Source organism: Pecten maximus, chromosome 1 (assembly GCF_902652985.1).
Source record: "Pecten maximus chromosome 1, xPecMax1.1, whole genome shotgun sequence".
NCBI classification, from domain to species: Eukaryota; Metazoa; Mollusca; class Bivalvia; order Pectinida; family Pectinidae; genus Pecten; species Pecten maximus.
In genome coordinates, this window is record NC_047015.1 from 34,353,855 (window position 1) to 34,376,025 (window position 22,171).

The 22,171-nt window shown below is 34.1% G+C and overlaps 2 protein-coding genes across 21 annotated transcripts in view; both read left to right on the top strand.

The window, feature by feature from the left end:
- Positions 1-21,701, top strand: part of LOC117331362 (V-type proton ATPase 116 kDa subunit a-like) — a 66,735-nt gene extending 45,034 nt beyond the window's left edge. For 3 of the 20 annotated variants that reach the window (XM_033890053.1, XM_033890075.1, XM_033890067.1), the window contains 7 exons: positions 4,016-4,075; positions 5,529-5,573; positions 14,014-14,091; positions 15,081-15,107; positions 15,463-15,580; positions 18,260-18,434; positions 19,431-21,701. In XM_033890053.1, coding sequence (XP_033745944.1) covers positions 4,016-4,075; positions 5,529-5,573; positions 14,014-14,091; positions 15,081-15,107; positions 15,463-15,580; positions 18,260-18,434; positions 19,431-19,524 — 597 coding nt within the window. In that variant the 3' untranslated portion in view covers positions 19,525-21,701. Of the gene's footprint in view, positions 1-4,015; positions 4,076-5,528; positions 5,574-9,066; positions 9,112-14,013; positions 14,092-15,080; positions 15,108-15,462; positions 15,581-18,259; positions 18,435-19,430 lie in introns of all 20 variants that reach the window. The other 17 variants (XM_033890089.1, XM_033890103.1, XM_033890094.1 and 14 more) reach the window with 11 other exon arrangements.
- LOC117331494 (sperm head and tail associated protein-like) lies at positions 10,930-14,020 on the top strand. Its single transcript, XM_033890232.1, has 2 exons — positions 10,930-13,201; positions 13,426-14,020. The coding sequence occupies exons 1-2, from the start codon at positions 12,490-12,492 to the stop codon at positions 13,539-13,541; spliced, it is 828 nt and encodes a 275-aa protein (XP_033746123.1). The 5' UTR covers positions 10,930-12,489; the 3' UTR covers positions 13,542-14,020.
- Positions 21,702-22,171: the final 470 nt, after the last annotated feature.

A 22,171-nucleotide genomic window follows, 5' to 3' on the forward strand; every position in this document is an offset into this window, starting at 1 on the left:
GTTTAATGAAATGTAGACATATAAATGTCAAAATGTCTGAAGTGTCATAAAATGTAGACATATAAATGTCAAAATGTCTGAAGTGTCATAAAATGTAGACATATAAATGTCAAAATGTCTTAAGACAAGTCTGGTGTTAGAGACCCAGTATCTTCTTACAATTTATATAGTAATATACATTTTAAACTTAAATCTCATACAAGAAATATAGTCATATTATGCTTATTTGTACAGAAGGTTTTCAAATTCTACATTCAAGCTAACATAATACCAATATTTACATCATATTTTTCCAATTTACTTTTCCAATGCACACAAGATATCAAGGGTCCTAAAAGGTTTATTGGTACTGTCAGTAAATTTATGGAAGAATTCTACCTATAATACCAGGAAATCTTCATTGTCTGTATGTCACAGATGTTATAGCTGCTTAGATTTCAGAAGCAGCCGCAGGAAAATGATACCTGCATATTGAAGTACTAACTTTTAACTACAATACTAATTGAACAAGCTATCCATATCCAGTTCAGTTCATAACTAATATGTGGTAAGTATGGTGTAGAGGGGATGTCACTGCCGCAGCTATAAACGCTCGTAAACTCACCCTCTACTGATGAATTGAATGAATTATTGAACATGAAAAGTGGATATGAAGTGGATAGAAATTCTTATTAATAAGTTAGTACAAACTATATTTATTGTTATTGGTAAAAAAAATTCCATATGAAAAATTGTTCTACATGTTTTTCCAAGTGCATCTGATAAAACAAAACCTTTTTTACGACTCTCAATATTCAGTGTGCTTGTACATCTTCCTATAACAAAACTTATCATGGAAATAACAAGGAGAGTTTGCAAGTTAGTGTATGTTACACATATGTAGAAAAACATGTGACTTCTTCTTAAATATGTATGCTTAGTTAAAATTGAGTTTTCAAGAATGTATTTCCTGCATTATGAACATTATTCAGATCTGCATCAGTGTCAATGTATACCAGTAAACACTTCAACAATTTCAATAACCTGATAATTTCATACTTATTAAGTAATAAGATGTTGTTTAGAACTTTTGTTTTGCTATAAACCTTTAGAAAAGAATTGTACAATTGTATATAATAACATTGCAAACACAAATTTACAGAATATTTGCAATATTTATAATTACATTGCCAATTAACATGTGTAAGAAGTGTTTATCTCCATTGCAGTTTTAACAATTCTTTTAGATAAAATGTCATTGACGTGTAAGTCATATCATTTGTAATGGTAAACTATGTATGCTTATTCAAAGTATGAAAAGTAAAAACTGACCACTTATAGCATTACAGAATTTACAGCAAGCAAATAAGATGTTGCTATGTTTATTTATCAATATTTTTTCTTCCAACAAAATATTATTCATATAATTATAGGCAACTTTCTGATTTATTTAAAACTTCACCTTTTCACTGAAACTACAAGGATTTGTTTATCAACCCTTAAGTAAAATTTACCTGGCTACCATTGTATACCAGCCCCTATGATATATCCATTACCAGACATTTTGTTGGTAAGGGATATCTGTATCTTATATGTAAACATATATACCAGCCCCTATGATATCCGTTACCATAAGTTTTGATTTTTGCTGGTAAGGAATATCTATGAATTTGCAAATTGTATTTTATGTACATATATACCCACCCCTAAGATATCCATTACCAAAGCTTTCGTTTTTTCGCTGGTAAGAGATACCTATGGATTTGTGTTTTGTATCTTACCTAAACATACAAACCAGCCCCTCAGAATTCCTTACCTTAACTTTCAATTTTCACTGGTAAGGGATATCTGGATTTATATTTTGTATCTGATGTAAACATGTATACCATGCAGCCCCAATGAATACCATAACTTTCGATTTTCGTTGGTATTAAAGAGGTATCTATGGACTTGTATTTTGTATCTAATATATACATATATGTCAAACCAACCCTTATGATATCAATTAGCAAAACTTTTGATTTCCGTTGCTCAGAGATATCTTTGGATTTGTATCTAACCTAAACATTTGTCAAACCAGCCCTATAATATTGCTTCAAAAATTCCAGACGTTAATATTTCCGCTGGTCAGAAATATCTCTTGATTTGCATTGTTAATTTTTATGCATTAAGAACTAGAAGGAAATCCTTGTTTGTTTCTGTATAATTTTATTATTTCTTTTTTTTTTTTTTGTGGTCCTGCTAACTTTAATGGAGTATTGATTTGTATACATTATAAAATGCTTATTATGTACTTGGACAAATTGATCTTCATAGCACAATTACTTCAACCATTAACCATTTCAGTGTTGTTTACATATAATGAAGATTTATAAAATGCTTTGTTTTTGAAAATTAATAATATTTGTTGCTTGCCAACTCAAATATCTCTCAATACTAAGTTATCCTTATGTCTTCTAGCTAACAGACATGTTTGTATGAAACTGTAACCATAAAAAATGCTTGTGAGCATATTTCCCATGTGTACCTTTGCTGATGTCTGTTTAATTTGACAATAAATACTTTTATGTATATGTTCATCCTTTGTTATATTTTATATTAGAAGAACTACGCTGTCCATAGGAAATTGAGCTGCAGTGGTGCAATGTTTTTTGCTTGTCGTCCAGCATTAACTTAATTACAATAAAGTCCAGAAACCTCATATTAATAGTCCCTAGCAAGCTAATATGAAGGACTACATAGTTTCATGGAATTTATTATTGTAACCTCTGTTCAAAATTGCCAAAAAAATTATCATATTGTGCCTGTATGCTATTTATGCTGTAACTGATTAATGACAAAATAATATTTGATAAAGGCTGCCAGACAATCCTGCAATAAAGTTCTTTGATAGCCCTCACCATATCTATGTCATATTGGCAACTCAAATTCCAATAGTTGGATTGAGCTGAATCTTGCTTGAAATGATCTTGAGATGGCCCTGACCAAGTGATGTTATTTTTCAGGTTGGTCAGAAATCCAAGATGGCTGCCATGGCAGCCATCTTGAAAAACAATTTTAACTTCTCCAGTTCCACTGGTGCCATTGAGATGGAAATTGGTGATTGTACAATCATGGTTTTCCTGAACAACACCTAATTCAAACTTCTTCTCAAATTCCACCAGTAGGATTCAGCTCTAGTTTACCAGAAATGATCCTGAGATGGTCCTGAGCAAGTGTTGTTATTTATCAGGTCAGTCATAAATCCAAAATGGTAGCCATCTTGAAAACCAGATTTTAAGCTTCTTCTCCAGTTCCACTGGTGGCATTGAGCTGAGAATTGGTGAGGATGTTAAGGAGAGCTAACAAAGTGTTGTTATTTTTCAGCCTCATGCAAACGTTGATAAGGCAGCCATGGTAGCCATTTTGTAACATGATTATGCAATCATGGTTTTCCTGAACAACACCCTTTTCAAATTTCTTCTAAAATTCCACCTGTGGGATTCAGCTCTAACTTACCAGAAAGAATCCTAATATAATCTTCATCAAGTGTTGTTATTTTTTGGGTTGATACAAATTCCAAGGTGGCCACCATGGCCAACAGTGTCACTATACTAGTCGCTACAGAGAATGAATACTACAATAGTATGCGGGTCTTTAATTTAGAGTCAGATGACCGTTAAGGCCCCTGGGCCTCTTGTTTGGAGAAGATTTAGTTGTGGATTTTGTACCTGGTTGTATGCATCCATCACTGGCTCACCCCTTACAAACAGCAATGGACTCACTTAGGTCAAGGTTATATAAAGTATTCATCCATTATCTGTATATTTATGTTATCGGGTGTATAGATCTGGACCATACTTCTAAATTGATATGTTAAAAATCATTTTCATTCTCACTTTTATTTTTAAAGACAATTTTGTAAAAAGCTCACATTGGTCAATGCAATATGACCTTGATCAAGTTGAATGGCCTTGACCTTATGGAGTGTTATATAGTAGTGGGGTTAGATGATTTTAGCTTTGTCTTTGACTCTGACTGTTCTGATACCCTGCAGTCTGGTACTGGAAACGGTACCGCAGACAAAGAGCAAGCTATCTCCGATATTGAGCTTGGGGTAAGTTCTTGACCTTTGACCCATTGGTATTATATATCCTGCATGGGTCCAGTGCTTGCTAGTTTTGCTTTCCATTTCCACCTGCATTGTCGGATGACAAGGCCATTTCAAAATGGATGGTTTATGGTTCACAATACAGTCAAGTTTACAGATATCGCAATGGTGGTTGGTATAGTTTTTACTTTTAACTGTATTGTCTGATGAGAGTTTATGTGACATTGGCATTGATTTTTTATCATGTATTAAAAAAAAAAAGTTTGGAAAATTTTTACGGCAGAAAACTTTCAGAATTTTTACTCTAATAAAAGAATAATAATAAAAAACAAAAGATTTTAATTCTTCAGCAGACAATACATATAGTTTATTTATTATTTTATTTTATAAATATTTACTGGCAGATACGCTTTTAATTTGTAGAGAGTAAACTCTGTGTTGATAATACATTGTAGTCTATTATAACAGCTAGTCCTAAATCAAAACTCTTTCTTTTTGGAGGCGAGTATTCTAATTTCAATCTTGTTTCATTTTTGCTGTAAAGAATGGAATTTAAGATTATTACAGAGGTATTATGTTATGAAGTTTCATGTCACAGTGAGGCTATGAAAAGTACAATTAAGGTGGAGGTTCAAATGTCTGAACTTACCTTTGTTTATGGGCTAGCTTTCAAAGGATTGTCTTAATGAATATGCAGTTCAATCTTGGATTTTATTCTCCATTGTCAATGTATGAGAGGCTTCATGTAAAAAGCAGTTATAAAATTTTGACTACCTATTCATAGGGTATTCATGCAGTGTTAAATATTTAATGAATTGTAGATAGAATTTGTTCTTGCTGGTATTTGTTGAAAAATCAAGGAGTGTTTATTAGATCACCATGGGAACAGTGATACCAATCAATTGACAGTGTCTGTAGTACCCAGAATACAGATACCCTTCCCCTACCATACACGGAATAGAAATTGCAAACTAAAACCTGCATGATATTCATTAATCTAAGAGAACCAGAAAGAATTCCATATACATGTTTATAAATATATACAGTACATTAGATATTTATCCCAATTAACATTTTATCTAAAAATCACCTTGTTGTAATGCCAGCATGTTTCACAAAGCCAGTAATATAACTGGTAAGCTGTTTCAGATCTACTGGAAATTAAATAATTAAAGGGAGATAACTTTGGAAATCTTTATACTGAAAAGAAATCCAGGTTTTTTTTGTAATGAACGAAATTTTTTTTTTTATTAATAATTATTTTGCATCTTTTACAGAATTAAACTTTAAGACTTTTAAAACTACCTGTGTATTAATTTAAAACAGTAAGATATGGTTATTTCGACTGAGTTTTAATTTACCAACTAATTAATTTTTTGTAGAATGTTTTTTTTTTCTGTCTGTATATTTGATTATACAGGTTTCTAACAAGGTTTGGTGCATGTTGTTTTATTTTCAGATTAGAAGCCGCCTTATAGAGGACAATTTGAACGAAGCCCCGATTGTATGTTTATTATCAATACACAGAAATTTTTACTCCCTAGCCAGTGTCTGTCCTGCAATGTAAAATTATACAAAATTATAAATCTGATCTTCATTTAAAAGAACCAGAGTTGCATGCCCATCTCAAAGTGAATTTCAATTAACATTAAATTCACAGTATGTCAGCTCATCCATGTCAACACTGGTTGGGGATAAATGCCATATTTGACCTAATCTTAATAGTGTTGTTATACTAGATATTTATTAATTTCTCCCCTTGTAGTGTCTCAAATTTAGTTGACCGCTGTTGTGTAATATCTATATCCTCTTGCTATGATGACAAGTACACAAGTATACCACTGTTAAATGTAACAGTATTACCTGGGATGTGCTGCTTAGGCATGGACGCTGTGAGCATGGCTCTACTGAATCTATTTTCCTGGTACATGTATATATATTGTGATTGATAGTTTTCTTAAATCGTGATAATAATCACATGTTATAGTATATAAAGTATAAATCACATCTTATAATTGTGTATATATATTTGCTTCTAATGCCAAGTCATGGTAAACATCAATGTAATTTGCCTTCCATATAATAGGATCAAATGATGACTTACATGTTACCATGGTTACATACTTAGGATGTAAAATGAAATATCTCAAAAGTTGTATTTCTTCTGAAATCAGTAGGGTGTGAAATGATCCTAAATATTCAGCATTCAGGGATCACACACGACAAAATTGAATACAGTTTTCAACAGGGTAGTGATATGTATGGTTTCCATGGTGCTGTTGGTACCTGATAATACCAGCAGGGACTTTGATTTGAAATTTTAGAAGGTTAGACACAAGATAATTATCAAAACATTTCCGATTATTCTTTTTTCAGGAGCTTAGATTCTCATTTATCTTTGTCTTTTTATATGCCTGTCAAATTTGACTTAAAGTTTTGTTTGTACGACAATCTTCTATATATTTTCTGACTGATCTCTTTCAGACTTAGTATATATTATGATCATGATATGAAGTTGTGTCTCCTGGAAAGAATTCTGATTCCACTGTTTTTGCAAAAATGATTCCCCTTTGTTTATTTTAGTTATCATTTTTTTTGTCTGGAGATCTCCAACATTTTTCAACCAATTTCTTTGAAACTTGGTATGCTTTATAATCCTGATATGTTGTTGTGTTTGCTTGATAAGAATTTTTATTCACCAATTTTTGCAAAAGTTATTGCTCTTTGTTAATTTCATGATTGATTTTTGTCTGGAGATTTCCTCCTATATTTTTTGACAAATTTCTTTGAAGCTTAGAATGCATTATAGTCATTATATAACGTTTCATGTTTCACCAAAGAAATTCTGATTCAACTATTTCTATTTTTCAAAAAAGTTATTGCTGTCTATTTCTGATGTTTCAAACTTGAGTACTTATTTTCCTCAAACTGTCAGAAAATTAAATATTGACTTTGTAGTGAAAAGTGAGCTTTATAGCATGCCAGATAACCACTCTTAATTAAGATGATACAAATTTATTTCGATACAAGATAGTATATAACAATATATGGCATCCCATGGGCGTATATTGTTCTGCCTGACAGTACTTTTTTTTTCTTTAATAAAATTTGACTGCCTACATTAGATTTTTTGGAGAAGATTTAGTTGTGGATTTTGTACCTGGTTGTATGCATCCATCACTGGCTCACCCCTTACAAACAGCAATGGACTCACTTAGGTCAAGGTTATATAAAGTATCTATCCATTATTTGTATATTTATGTTATCGGGTGTATAGATCTGGACCATACTTCTAAATTGATATGTTAAAAATCATTTTCATTCTCACTTTTATTTTTAAAGACAATTTTGTAAAAAGCTCACATTGGTCAATGCAATATGACCTTGATCAAGTTGAATGGCCTTGACCTTATGGAGTGTTATATAGTAGTGGGGTTAGATGATTTTAGCTTTGTCTTTGACTCTGACTGTTCTGATACCCTGCAGTCTGGTACTGGAAACGGTACCGCAGACAAAGAGCAAGCTATCTCCGATATTGAGCTTGGGGTAAGTTCTTGACCTTTGACCCATTGGTATTATATATCCTGCATGGGTCCAGTGCTTGCTACTTTTGCTTTCCATTTCCACCTGCATTGTCGGATGACAAGGCCATTTTAAAATGGATGGTTTATGGTTCACAATACAGTCAAGTTTACATATATCGCAATGGTGGTTGGTATAGTTTTTACTTTTAACTGTATTGTCTGATGAGAGTTTATGTGACATTGGCATTGATTTTTTATCATGTATTAAAAAAAAAAGTTTGGAAAATGTTTACGGCAGAAAACTTTCAGAATTTTTACTCTAATAAAAGAATAATAATAAAAAACAAAAGATTTTAATTCTTCAGCAGACAATACATATAGTTTATTTATTATTTTATTTTATAAATATTTACTGGCAGATGCACTTTTAATTTGTAGAGAGTAAACTCTGTGTAGATAATACATTGTAGTCTATTATAACAGCTAGTCCTAAATCAAAACTCTTTCTTTTTGGAGGCGAGTATTCTGATTTCAATTTTCTTTCATTTTTCTGTAAAGAATGGAATTTAAGATTATTACAGAGGTATTATGTTATGAAGTTTCATGTCACAGTGAGGCTATGAAAAGTACAATTAAGGTGGAGGTTTAAATGTCTGAACTTACCTTTGTTTATGGGCTAGCTGTCAAAGGATTGTCTTAATGAATATGCAGTTCAATCTTGGATTTTATTCTCCATTGTCAATGTGTGAGAGGCTTCATGTAAAAAGCAGTTGTAAAATTTTGACTACCTATTCATAGGGTATTCATGCAGTGTTAAATATTTAATGAATTGTAGATAGAATTTGTTCTTGCTGGTATTTGTTGAAAAATCAAGGAGTGTTTATTAGATCACCATGGGAACAGTGTTATTAATCAATTGACAGTATCTGTGTAGTACCCAGAATAAAGATACCCTTCCCCTACCATACACGGAATAGAAATTGCAAACTAAAACCTGCATGATATTCATTAATCTAAGAGAACCAGAAAGAATTCCATATACATGTATATAAATATATACAGTACATTAGATATTTATCCCAATTAACATTTTATCTAAAAATCACATTGTTGTAATGCCAGCATGTTTCACAAAGCCAGTAATATAACTGGTAAGCTGTTTCAGATCTACTGGAAATGAAATAATTAAAGGGAGATAACTTTGGAAATCTTTATACTGAAAAGAAATCCAGGTCTTTTTTGTAATGAATGAATTTTTTTTTTATTAATAATTATTTTGCATCTTTTACAGAATTAAACTTTAAGACTTTTAAAACTACCTGTGTATTAATTTAAAACAGTAAGATATGGTTATTTCGATTGAGTTTTATTTTACCAACTAATCAATTTTTTGTAGAATGTTTTTTTTTTCTGTCTGTATATTTGATTATACAGGTTTCTAACAAGGTTTGGTGCATGTTGTTTTATTTTCAGATTAGAAGCCGCCTTATAGAGGACAATATGAATGAAGCCCCGATTGTATGTTTATTATTAATACACAGAAATTTTTACTCCCTAGCCAGTGTCTGTCCTGCATTGTAAAATTATACAAAATTATAAATCTGATCTTCATTTAAAAGAACCAGATCGAGTTGCATGCCCATCTCAAAAGTGAATTTCAATTAACATTAACTTCACAGTATGTCAGCTCATCCAGGTCAACACTGGTTGGGGATAAATACCATATTTGACCTAATAAATGTGACTACCCAATTACCAGACCCCTATCTTTTATCTAAAAAAAAGGATATGTTCATTTAAATTCCTTGAAAAGGTTACTACTTTTCTTCACAGATTTGTCAACACTGTCTGAAGTCTTTTTATCAAAGGCTGTCTTCCAAAGATAAAAAAAAAAATATCTTAAAAAATAAAATAAAACCTTAATTCACCTGAACACTTTTCCCTGTACATTTATTAGGTTGAATGTGGTATGTTACTATGTTGATGTATTTCAGTCAATGTGCTCAGCTTGGTGGCTACAGGTACATCAGCTCATGACATCCTCTCGAGTCTTCAATAATAAATAATTTTGTATTTATAAATAACTAATACAAACTCAAATATTAATGTGAGATTGATCAAAATTGTGTTTAAATGATATACATTTTTGATTGTATATCACTTAAAATTCAAACTATTAAACCAACTTTATGTTCATACATTTTTATGCTCACCATACCACTGTGACATATAATGACAAAGATTATGGATGATATGTTCGGAGGTAACTAGAGGCTGAGAGTCAGGGATCCCCTAGCTGAACACATTACTTCATGATTTAACTTCTGTCATTTACTTTACTAAACATTGGGCTTGTGCTGACCAAACCCTTGAGAACTGATAACAGCTGTTACTGACCAAAGACTTGAGAACTGACCACAGCTTTTACTGACCAAAGGGTTGAGGAATGGTCACTGCTTGAACTGACTTAATGATAAAGAGAATTAATATCTTGAAATTTGTATGACTATTAAAACTGTACTGTAAAACATGAAATTATCACATCTGTTTTGCCTTTTACTGCTGTGTGTACTTTCTGAAAACATGGTGCTAGTAATCACTGATAATAGTGCACTGCTGCTAATATTGTACTGTTTCAAATGCAATGGACTAACTTTATGTCAAAGTAAAAATAAGAATTATAATAGTCTGAAAAGAAAATTTAGGATTGAAAATAAATTCCCCAGAACGTGGGAGTGTTGACAGGTATAGAAGTGATATGTTTCTTGTTTTACAGACTACATTTTGTTTATTTACTTCAGCTACTGTCACAGTTTACTATTTCACAATCTTGTAATAACACAGTTACTGTCAATACATGTATAGTGGAAACACATTAGACTGAATACTAGTGTGATGGGGAAAAGGCTCTGGTAAATCTCCCTTTATATAGTTTGATAGAATTTTGCACGAGTCTTTTCCATAGACAGGGATATCGTTACCTCAAACACAAGGTTTGCCGAGTGCTGGCCAGCCAAACTTTTACAATCAGGTTGAAGATATCCCTTTCCATGGAACAGACCCCTGTTTTATTATTTTTCTCACATACTTACCAAGTAAGCTGATGTAAACCCTATTCATTGTGCCATCAACAATGTCCCACTAAGTGTGTTATCCCATTCCTATCAACCACAGGGTCACCCTATAAATTATGCAAGAATTAATTTTCATCCATCAAAAGTGTACAAGGTATACGTAAAGTCCAGACTAGCAAAGGTTCACGACAGCTAAGTGTTGTCACAAAATTTTCTGATTTGACTGTTTATCAGGTTACTGATATTGTATTGTAATTATCAATGTGCAGCATGTAAATTCACTTCAATTTCCCTGTATCCATAGGAATTGTGTGATCAAATCAGTCTTTACTTACCTGTAATGTTATACAAGTTATTAGCAGGGTATATTTTGTTGTCGTTTCAGTATATTTAGATAGTTTTGTGGTACAAACTTGCCAGTATTTACAAATAGTAGTCTTAGATTATTTCAACTGAATTTTGTTGTATTTTAGAGGTTCCTACATTTAATACAAACATTTCATGTTATACAGTTGATGATCTAGATTGTTTTTGTGTCTGTACACATGTCCAGTATAACTTGTTTTTACATGTATTTACAAAATAAAGTAGAAAGGAAAGATATTGAATATAGGTAAGGAAATATCAGGAAAGACATTGAAGAATAAGGATTCACTTTTTTTCTGTCAGTATGTTCTTTGTGTTCTACTAAGATAGCTTTCAATATTTTTTTAATTGAGTTTAACATTAGAAATGTGTTTAAAACTTGTCTTATCTGTGTAAATGGAGACACAATGTATATGATATGAGTGGTTCAGGACAATTGTTGACCCAATGGGTAGATCACTAGCTATCTACACCATGTAAAACTGTCATCTCACCATTTGTAATTGTGTAATTTGGAGTGATATCTGCTACAGAATACAATGATAGTGTCCTCAGATGGCCTGAGACAGACAAACCATTAATTATTATTGTAGTGGACTATAATAGTCCCATCCAAAGCCTCTAAAGAGACTGAGCAGGTGATTTCTTGGTGATGGGCCTGTGTTGTACATATAACCAGCTGATTTTATGTCATTAGTTTAGCATCTAGAACTGAAGTGTATTCAGCTTTAAAAATATTAGATCAGAAAGCTCTTAAGACATTTTGCGCTGTATTATATATAATGGATCTTACATGAGTGGCTATGTTATATGGAATTTATCAAATGAATTCAATGATTTGATATGTCACATTCCTTTATGCCAGTGGCATATAAAACAAGTTTAATAAATTTCATATAACATAGACACAAGTGTAAGATTCTGTTTATCACATAACTTGTATATATGAGAATTTACCTTTCAAACTTTCAAAGTTATTTCTGTAAAAGATCAAAGGTGATTTTCGACTCGGATATAACGTTTTGATATGCACAGACAATCATGCACAGTGACAGTTCATTATGATGTCATAAAGTATTTGTGAGGTCACAATAGTGTTATTACACATGTCTTATGATATTTATCAATTTTATGACATGGCTGTATGGCGAAGTAGAGCAGGCCAGTTATATGTGATAAACATATATATAGTACATCATAGTACCTAGAATAGGGTATTGTAGAGTTAGTGGGCCTAATGCCAAAAGTCTTATGTTTGAAGATGGGTTCCAGCATTTACAAGCTAAGTAACAAAACATTAAAAGATATGTTGCTTTTAAAGATGTGCAAAAGGTGATTAACAAGTTTCTAAGGTCAAGGTCAATAGCACTTTATAAATGTATAACTGGATAATTTGTTGTAATGTTAAGGGTATATTGCACAGAGATTGGCACCGTGTCCCAACCATGTCAAGTCCATGTGGTACCACGAACCAACCATGTCAAGTCCATGTGGTACCACGTCCCAACCATGTCAAGTCCATGTGGTACCACGTCCCAACCATGTCAAGTCCATGTGGTACCACGAACCAACCATGTCAAGTCCATGTGGTACCACGTCCCAACCATGTCAAGTCCATGTGGTACCACGTCCCAACCATGTCAAGTCCATGTGGTACCACGAACCAACCATGTCAAGTCCATGTGGTACCACGTCCCAACCATGTCAAGTCCATGTGGTACCACGTCCCAACCATGTCAAGTCCATGTGGTACCACGTCCCAACCATGTCAAGTCCATGTGGTACCACGAACCAACCATGTCAAGTCCATGTGGTACCACGTCCCAACCATGTCAAGTCCATGTGGTACCACGTCCCAACCATGTCAAGTCCATGTGGTACCACGTCCCAACCATGTCAAGTCCATGTGGTACCGCATCCCAACCATGTCAAGTCCATGTGGTACCGCGTCCAAACCATGTCAAGTCCATGTGGTACCACGTCCCAACCATGTCAAGTCCACGTCCCAACCATGTCAAGTCCATGTGGTACCGCGTCCAAACCATGTCAAGTCCATGTGGTACCACGTCCCAACCATGTCAAGTCCACGTCCCAACCATGTCAAGTCCATGTGGTACCGCGTCCAAACCATGTCAAGTCCATGTGGTACCACGTCCCAACCATGTCAAGTCCACGTCCCAACCATGTCAAGTCCATGTGTTACCATGTCCCAACCATGTCAAGTCCATGTGGTTCCACGTCCCAACCATGTCAAGTCCATGTGGTACCATGTCAAGTCCATGTGGTTCCACGTCCCAACCATGTCAAGTCCATGTGGTACCATGTCAAGTCCATGTGGTTCCACGTCCCAACCATATCAAGTCCATGTGGTACCACGTCCCAACCATGTCAGGTCCATGTGGTACCACATCCCAACCATGTCAAGTCCATGTGGTACCACAGGAAAAGGATTTAACATCATTGCATTTTACAAGCAAAAAGATTGTTTATCAAATTGAAAATAAATGATAATTGTATACAAAATATTTTACAGCGGATGAGACAGGTTGTTTATCTTAACCAGTATTGTGTTATCTTTTTAAGAAAAATATTTTTTATTTCATATATAGGAGCCCATCTTCATGCATACAAACTCTCATATGTCAAATTTGAAAATTGGTTGTTTTCTGTTTGGCAAAAGTGATATATTCCTACTAAAGATAGTTAGATTAATCGTTGATAAAGTATCTCATCTGGAAATACCTGTTTTTTTTCACACTTCTTTATGAGAAAAAGATAAAATTCTCATATTAGCAGAAAAAATGTCTTTCACACAATGAAAAATATATTCTTTCATGAATAATTTGAAATAGTTCCAATGAAGTATGTAGGCACCATCACATTTTGTTAAATGCAATGCCAATGGGATTATAGAAATTTTAATGTTATAATGCCATCAAAACCTGTTCAAGTCCCTTTTAATGAGTATTATTGTCCTCAGACTGTCCGTTCATCAGAGGTGAAACTGAGCATCAACGGGGAAGGTGGGGAACATAACCATGCAGAGAGCGAGGACCAGGTAACCATGGAAACAATTTTTTTGTCATAGAAATAAATGTCATAAGCTACAGGAGGTGCCCCAAAAACATGCATTGTTAAGATAAAAATGTGAACCCCAAAATAAGTGTGTCCGGTATTAGTACCTGTTAAGATAGGTAAAATAGAACTGTTAGGTGTATTTGTTACTAGGTAAAATAAATTGTTACAGTGCATTTGATACAGGTGTCAGCATAACTCTTCCTTACACAGTCACCAACTTACAATAATTCCTTTACAAGCTTGTAAACACGCTGAACACTTCTGTCATTATATTGTCACACTGAATTTTCTGTGAGTCAGTTACATGTGTTTTTGTATCAATCGCTATACTAGATATTGCCTTCAGACCAGTAAATTAACACTGATTTCTATATGCTATTCTAACCAATGTAGTCTGCGATAATTTAACATATACATTCTTTATTCAGACAATATATTCAGCGACATAGTGATTTTGTCTGAACTCAGGGAAGTGTAGCTTGCTGTGTGGATTACTTCAGTAACCCACATATATGTCTGATCTCACTAACAACACAAGTAGAACTTACATCACTTGCCTCTTTGTGAAACTTTTAAAGTTGTTGCTACACTCGCCTCACATATTTGTGGTTTTTAGTCACTTTTATAACAGTTTATTCTTATTCAAATTTTCTAAAATATTTCACACTGTTTGACTGAGTAGTTGCATCAATATGTTGCCTGTAAATGTATTTATTTGAGCTTATCTACCTGGTTTTATTTTCCTTAAATAGAGGCTAAAACAAAGTCTTGAATCACATCAATTTGTTCAATATTTTACATGAAAATGTTGTATGAGCTCAAGATAAAATTGGAAAGATACTGAATTAATAAAAATAAAGAGATTATTCTACGGCTTGTTAAACATTTATTGCAGTTTAATTGAAATTCAAATTTAAAGTAAAATGTCGTCATGACCATCTATTATCTTAATTTCATGCTTCCTTTCAGGGTCCTGATGATGTGAAAGTAGATGATGTAAGTTTACATACTGTATCTGACAACAAGCCCATGCCTGGTAATAAAAGTATATTCATTGGTGTATGAATGCAGACACATGATGTTTCATTGTCCTGTAATAGTACACACAACTGTCCTAATTATTTCTCACCTTTATCTAAATGTCTGAAGTACCAATATTTAAATGAGAGCAACAGTATTAATGGCTAACTTTGTTTCTTGGCTACTTAATGTTATTTCTCAAATTATCAAAAGTTAATTAAACCATCATTTAATTTAAAAGATGAACGTAATTGATTAAGATAAGTTTGTCTAATGTGAGTGATAAAATGTTTGGTATGGAAGTGAATGTTTTCTTCTCTTTCTCCCTTAGTTTGACTTCAGTGAGATATTTATTGGCCAAGCTATCCATACCATAGAGTACTGCCTGGGCTGTATTTCTCACACAGCGTCCTACCTCCGACTGTGGGCCCTCAGTCTCGCTCACTCACGTAAGTTATCAACACCATGATATGCTTTCTAGCCTGAATCATAATTTTAAGGGCCTGGCATGACAGGTGCCCAGTAGTGAATATGGTGTCTGTTAAATTCTCTCATCTGTCTGTCAGCACTATTGTTTCTGAAGATTATCTCGGAATCTGTAAGGCCAAACATTTTGAAATTTCACATTCTGTTACATGCACTGAGGTATGAGGATGTTCATTAAGGATGTAAACAAATTTTAATGTCAAGGTCAAGAATAAAATACTGTCAATAAGGATAGAAGTAAGAACTGTGAATGAAATAAGTTCCTAATGTCAAGGTCAAGGTCACTGCTGTTAAGAATAATGTTACTAAAAATGGAACTTTGATGATACTGTCAGACTAAAACTACAGCACTTTTGTTCCCGGAAATTATCTCAGAATCCAGAAGGACAAATCTTTTCAAACTTCACATTGTGTTATATTGATGTGATGATGTTCAGTAGAGGTTTAGAAGGTTTTCAAGGTTTGCTGTTACTGAAAATCAAATCAGGAATATACTGTTAAAAATATATACAGAAGACCAAATACATTGTGAGATGTTCTTTAAGTTTGGGTGATTTTCATTCAAGATTTAAGAGTCAAAGGTCACGCTTGACGCCTTGTATAATAAAAACCTTTGTGTACAAGATACCTCACAAACCCCTCAATCAATTTAGATCACCAAAGTTTCATAATATAATATTTTGACCATATCAATATCTGTGTAACAGGTTAAGCTCAGGTTTAGAGGCGGATATATTGCAGGGCACTGTCCGACATGTCAGTTAGCTAGTGAAATATAATAATGAATTTATAGATATATATATACATCTCACACGGTGTCTATCTTCCACTGGGATCTTTAGTTCGTACATCTCACACGGTGTCTATCTTCCACTGGGATCTGTAGTTCGTACATCTCACACGGTGTCTATCTTCCACTGGGATCTGTAGTTCGTACATCTCACACGGTGTCTATCTTCCACTGGGATCTGTAGTTCGTACATCTCACACGGTGTCTATCTTCCACTGGGATCTTTAGTTCGTACATCTCACACGGTGTCTATCTTCCACTGGGATCTGTAGTTCGTACATCTCACACGGTGTCTATCTTCCACTGGGATCTGTAGTTTGTACATCTCACACGGTGTCTGTCTTCCACTGGGATCTTAGTTTGTACATCTCACACGGTGTCTATCTTCCACTGGGATCTGTAGTTTGTACATCTCACAAGGTGTTTATCTTCCACTGGGATCTTAGTTTGTACATCTCACACGGTGTCTATCTTCCACTGGGAGCTGTAGTTCGTACATCTCACACGGTGTCCATCTTCCACTGGGATCTGTAGTTCGTACATCTCACAAGGTGTCTATCTTCCACTGGGATCTGTAGTTTGTACATCTCACACAGTGTCTATCTTCCACTGGGATCTGTAGTTCGTACATCTCACACGGTGTCCATCTTCCACTGGGATCTGTAGTTCGTACATCTCACACAGTGTCCATCTTCCACTGGGATCTGTAGTTCGTACATCTCACAAGGTGTCTATCTTCCACTGGGATCTGTAGTTTGTACATCTCACACGGTGTCTGTCTTCCACTGGGATCTGTAGTTCGTACATCTCACACGGTGTCTATCTTCCACTGGGATCTGTAGTTCGTACATCTCACACAGTGTCTATCTTCCACTGGGATCTGTAGTTCGTACATCTCACACGGTGTCTATCTTCCACTGGGATCTGTAGTTCGTACATCTCACAAGGTGTCTGTCTTCCACTGGGATCTGTAGTTCGTACATCTCACACGGTGTCCATCTTCCACTGGGATCTGTAGTTCGTACATCTCACACAGTGTCCATCTTCCACTGGGATCTGTAGTTCGTACATCTCACAAGGTGTCTATCTTCCACTGGGATCTGTAGTTTGTACATCTCACACGGTGTCTATCTTCCACTGGGATCTGTAGTTCGTTCATCTCACACAGTGTCTATCTTCCACTGGGATCTGTAGTTCGTACATCTCACACGGTGTCCATCTTCCACTGGGATCTGTAGTTCGTACATCTCACAAGGTGTCTGTCTTCCACTGGGATCTGTAGTTCGTACATCTCACACGGTGTCTATCTTCCACTGGGATCTGTTGTTCGTACATCTCACACGGTGTCTATCTTCCACTGGGATCTGTTGTTCATACATCTCACACAGTGTCTATCTTCCACTGGGATCTGTAGTTCGTACATCTCACAAGGTGTCTATCTTCCACTGGGATCTGTAGTTCGTACATCTCACACGGTGTCTATCTTCCACTGGGATCTGTAGTTCGTACATCTCACAAGGTGTCTGTCTTCCACTGGGATCTGTAGTTCGTACATCTCACACGGTGTCTATCTTCCACTGGGATCTGTTGTTCGTACATCTCACACAGTGTCTATCTTCCACTGGGATCTGTAGTTGGTACATCTCACACGGTGTCTATCTTCCCCTGGGATCTGTAGTTCGTACATCTCACACGGTGTCTATCTTCCACTGGGATCTGTAGTTTCGCCCACTCATGATTTTTCCACAGTAGTAAAAGAGATTTGTTTAATCAATACTGTATTATGTAAGGTATATAATTATTGTATTTCTTGTTTTATTATGCACATTTTCATTTACGATTTTTATTGCAGAGTTGTCCGAAGTCCTGTGGGGAATGTTGTTCCGGGTCAGTCTGACGATGGATATACCATACGCAGGCTCCGTTATTATATTTGCAGTATTTGCAGTGTTTGCTGCTCTGACTGTTGGAGTTCTCCTGTTGATGGAGGGACTGTCTGCTTTCCTCCACACCCTTCGTCTTCACTGGTAGGAGTCCATTATTTAAATAGCTTAACTTGAGTTTTTTTCTATTTGTGTGTCATTACATCAGTCAATATTAATTGGTTCTGAGCTGGAGTTGATTTTGTCTCTTTTGTCCAATCTACATCTGACATGACAGCTTCATGAAGAAAGTATGACACTCAAAAGAAAAAGTCCACACTTCAATTTCCTTTGTCTATAGGCACAAAACAGATGCTGAAAAAATGGTTAAACACAGGAGTGAGAGTATATCAAATAGATGACATTTTATGGGTATACTATGGGTACATAGACTTCAGAAATGTTCTTCCGTCAAGTTTGGAATTGTGTAAATTGAGGTTTATGTAATGGTGCAATTGATAGTTGGGGCCATTCCAGTTAGATATACATTCATCCTATGGTAGGAAATCAGGAAAAAGATATTCTCTACATGGCGAGTGCTGGAGAAAATGTGGCCTTTATTATGTAGTATACAGGTAGTATTGTTTCAATTAAATATTTTCTAGGGTGGTCCCTGTAAGACAAACCTGGGACATGTTCATGTATGCGGACAAAACAGTTTGTCATGTTTTAATTTACATTTCAGACATAACTCTTGACAGACCTGCAGATATTAATACAGGTCTTGAAAGTCTTTGTCCAGACTCATTCAAAGGCAATATACAATCACTAGCTCCATCTTTATTTATTAAACAAACAACTCTTGTCCAACTGGTTCAATCATTTGTACAGCAATAAACAAAAACTGCCATGGAGTCTTCCCGCTGGGTATCTAGTTTCCTGGAATAGCTCTTACCAAAAAAGAAATTACTCTTAAACATTTCATAGTGTGTTCTATTTGACTGGAATTGTATAGATCGCAATATAATTTATTCATACTTGAACATCACCTTCTCAGTTCAGGTTACAAATGTATGTGTCTGTCACAGTTAGTTTGCAAGTACAAAGCTAGTTTTATGTGGAAGTACAGAAAGTAATGTAATGTATCTTGTATTTTTTCAGGGTCGAGTTCCAGAGCAAGTTCTACCATGGAAACGGTTATAATTTTGATGCATTCAGCTTCAAAAATCTTCAAAATGCTGAACTAGATGATTGATGAATGGAAACCAACTCTTTGTGTTTATGGAGCTAACAACCATTGTATGCACAAGGAGACGATAGCTTCTTGCCAGATAAAGACACACACATATATATATATATATATATATATATATAAAATACTTATATAAGCTATAATGTAGATCATTGATTCCCAGCTACATGTGATTCAGATAATAATTATCAATGATTGACAACGAAAATGTAATCTGGTACAGTTTTATTGAAAATTACAGATGTTGTATTTATTGTTTAGGTATATCTTATACGGAGAGAGTTAAAATAATTCTGACAATTCAAGATCCGAGTGGACAGAGTCCACTTTGTGTGTGTTAATATCATCATTACTGTTTCCTTTTTACGGATTGAAAGAGTTTTACCATCATTAGAAATCAGGACGGAACTAGCAATGTAATTATTCAGTATTCTGGTGAATCTTGACATTAAGATTCAAGGTCTGTACACATCTACAGGTCAGCAAGGATTTATGTCCGAAATGCTACATACTGGTTTGTTAATATAAAAGAACAGGTGCCCTGATTAAAACCACAGGTTCATCACAACCTCTTTTAGTATTATTTGCCAAAATTGTTTGCAGTCTTTCATTATGTTTTTAAGAAATATGTTTTGTTAAAATATCAAGCATTCATTTGAAAGTGTTGGTCATTTTGAGTGAATAACTAGGATTTTGTAATCATGAAAAAAAAAATGCATTGGAATAAGAATTTTAGAAATTAGAAGTTTAATAATACATTCCATTTATTAAAGTATAGATTGTTTGTTATCCAATTAGTTTTAATAGGTTTAGTAGGCCTGGTTGTAGATGTTGAACTCATAGAAATGTTTATTTTCATGTCAGCATGATTATGAGTTTACAATTACTTTTGTTGTCATTTACTGACAGATCTAATATTGAATTTCAATACATTTTTGAATTATTGGTATACTACAATTTCTTTCAGTGCCAGCTATCTCAATTATTACTCCTAAGAACTGGGTAAAAATGAAAAGAATATTTTTGTAGATTTTTGTGTTCACCAGATTTAAGTTTTGATTACTTATCATTTCTCACCACCAGTTTATTATGACAAAGACATGGCATTATCCCCACCAAACATTCACCCTTGTTAATTGAATGAAATTTGTGGTGTAAAGAGCACCGTCTACATATAAAGTATTGACATCCTTACAATTAAGAATGTCCGATTCCACTTACCTTTTGTGTCATTGTTCCAGAACAAATTGAATTTCAGTATCTTTGTTCAAAATCATGTTTGGTATGAACTTATGGGTTTCAGGGAAGTGACATATCACTTTGTACATCCCATTTATATCAAGAATTCGCATAATTTCACTTGCTTTTGTACTATTTATAGAATCAGGGTAATTCTACATACACATATTTCATTCTATAATCTTATATTATGCAAACTTGCAAACGGTAGTTAAATAGTGAAGAGAAACTTCAGATCAACAAAAAATTATCATTAGATCATATCATTGTCTACTTTTTTGAGGAAAACAGTTCATGGTTTTATCATTAAAATTTATGGAAATTACAAAAAACGTATCTGATAAGCAGGGTACTGTATAAAATTAATGATTTTATGGTCATAACTCTTTCAGGTTTGTAAAAAAGGGAAGGAAACAGTAGGAATTCCGGGCCTAGACCCATTGCCAAATTAATTTATAACCACCTCCATTTGAAATAAACGGTAATAAACTGTCATCCCATGGTCAAAGCATACATTATCTTCTATCACAGGGAACGAAAATTGGGCTTAAAGATGAGAAATTGCTCAAAAAATTATCGCCTTGATAGTAGTCCTTCCAATATTACCATTTTAAAAAATTGCAACCATTAGTTAAAATTGGTACATTGTGTGTAACTTTGAGCATCAAACTTGGGTGATGAAACGACTTATGTATTCAGAAGTAGATGTTGTTTGTATGGTTAGATATTGATAAAGCAAGTCCAACTTTGTGCCTTTTTTTTGTGCCATCTTCCCTATATTATATAACTTAAACTTTAATAACCACTTTCTAAACATTTGTAATTTTTTGTCTTCCCCCAAAAAACTGTTATACTGGTTATTAATTTATATATTAAAATTGAAATTTCAATTTGTAAAATTTATTTTCTAATATGATAATTAAATATATAGTTATGCATTGCAATTATTGTTTTGTTTTTTCTTTGAACTTCACTTGATTTTACTATCATTGTGTGAAATCCATAAACCTTCTCACTTTATACAAAATGGAGTCCTTTCACACATTGATCTGGGAGACCAAAATCCTTTTATCTGAACAAAAGAGAGATTTTGAAAGAGCCACCTCTAATAGGTGCATACATAACTGGTCAAACCAAATGTAAGGCCGTAATCACATTTGAAAAGAACTCTTCGGATAGTTGTGATTTCAGCATTGTTTTGGCAATTTTTGTGAGGTTCGTCGGTTTGAGACTAAAAAATGTAATTCACCTTTAACCGTCAAACTTTGAATTTTTAGGTCATCTGACTGGTCAAAACACCTATTTTATCACGATCTGTCTGTCGTCATGCGCTATGTGCATAAAATTTTCCACATTTTGGACATATCCTTCAAAATCCCTAAACCAATATTTTGCAGGAAGCTTACGAAGA

Excerpts from the sequence above, each read along its gene's own strand:
- LOC117331494 (XM_033890232.1), top strand. The coding sequence starts at position 12,490 with ATGTGGTACCACGAACCAACCATGTCAAGTCCATGTGGTACCACGTCC. Across the intron at positions 13,202-13,425 it reads CCACGTCCCAACCATGTCAA|GTCCATGTGGTACCACATCC; the intron begins GTCCACGTCCCA and ends CAACCATGTCAG.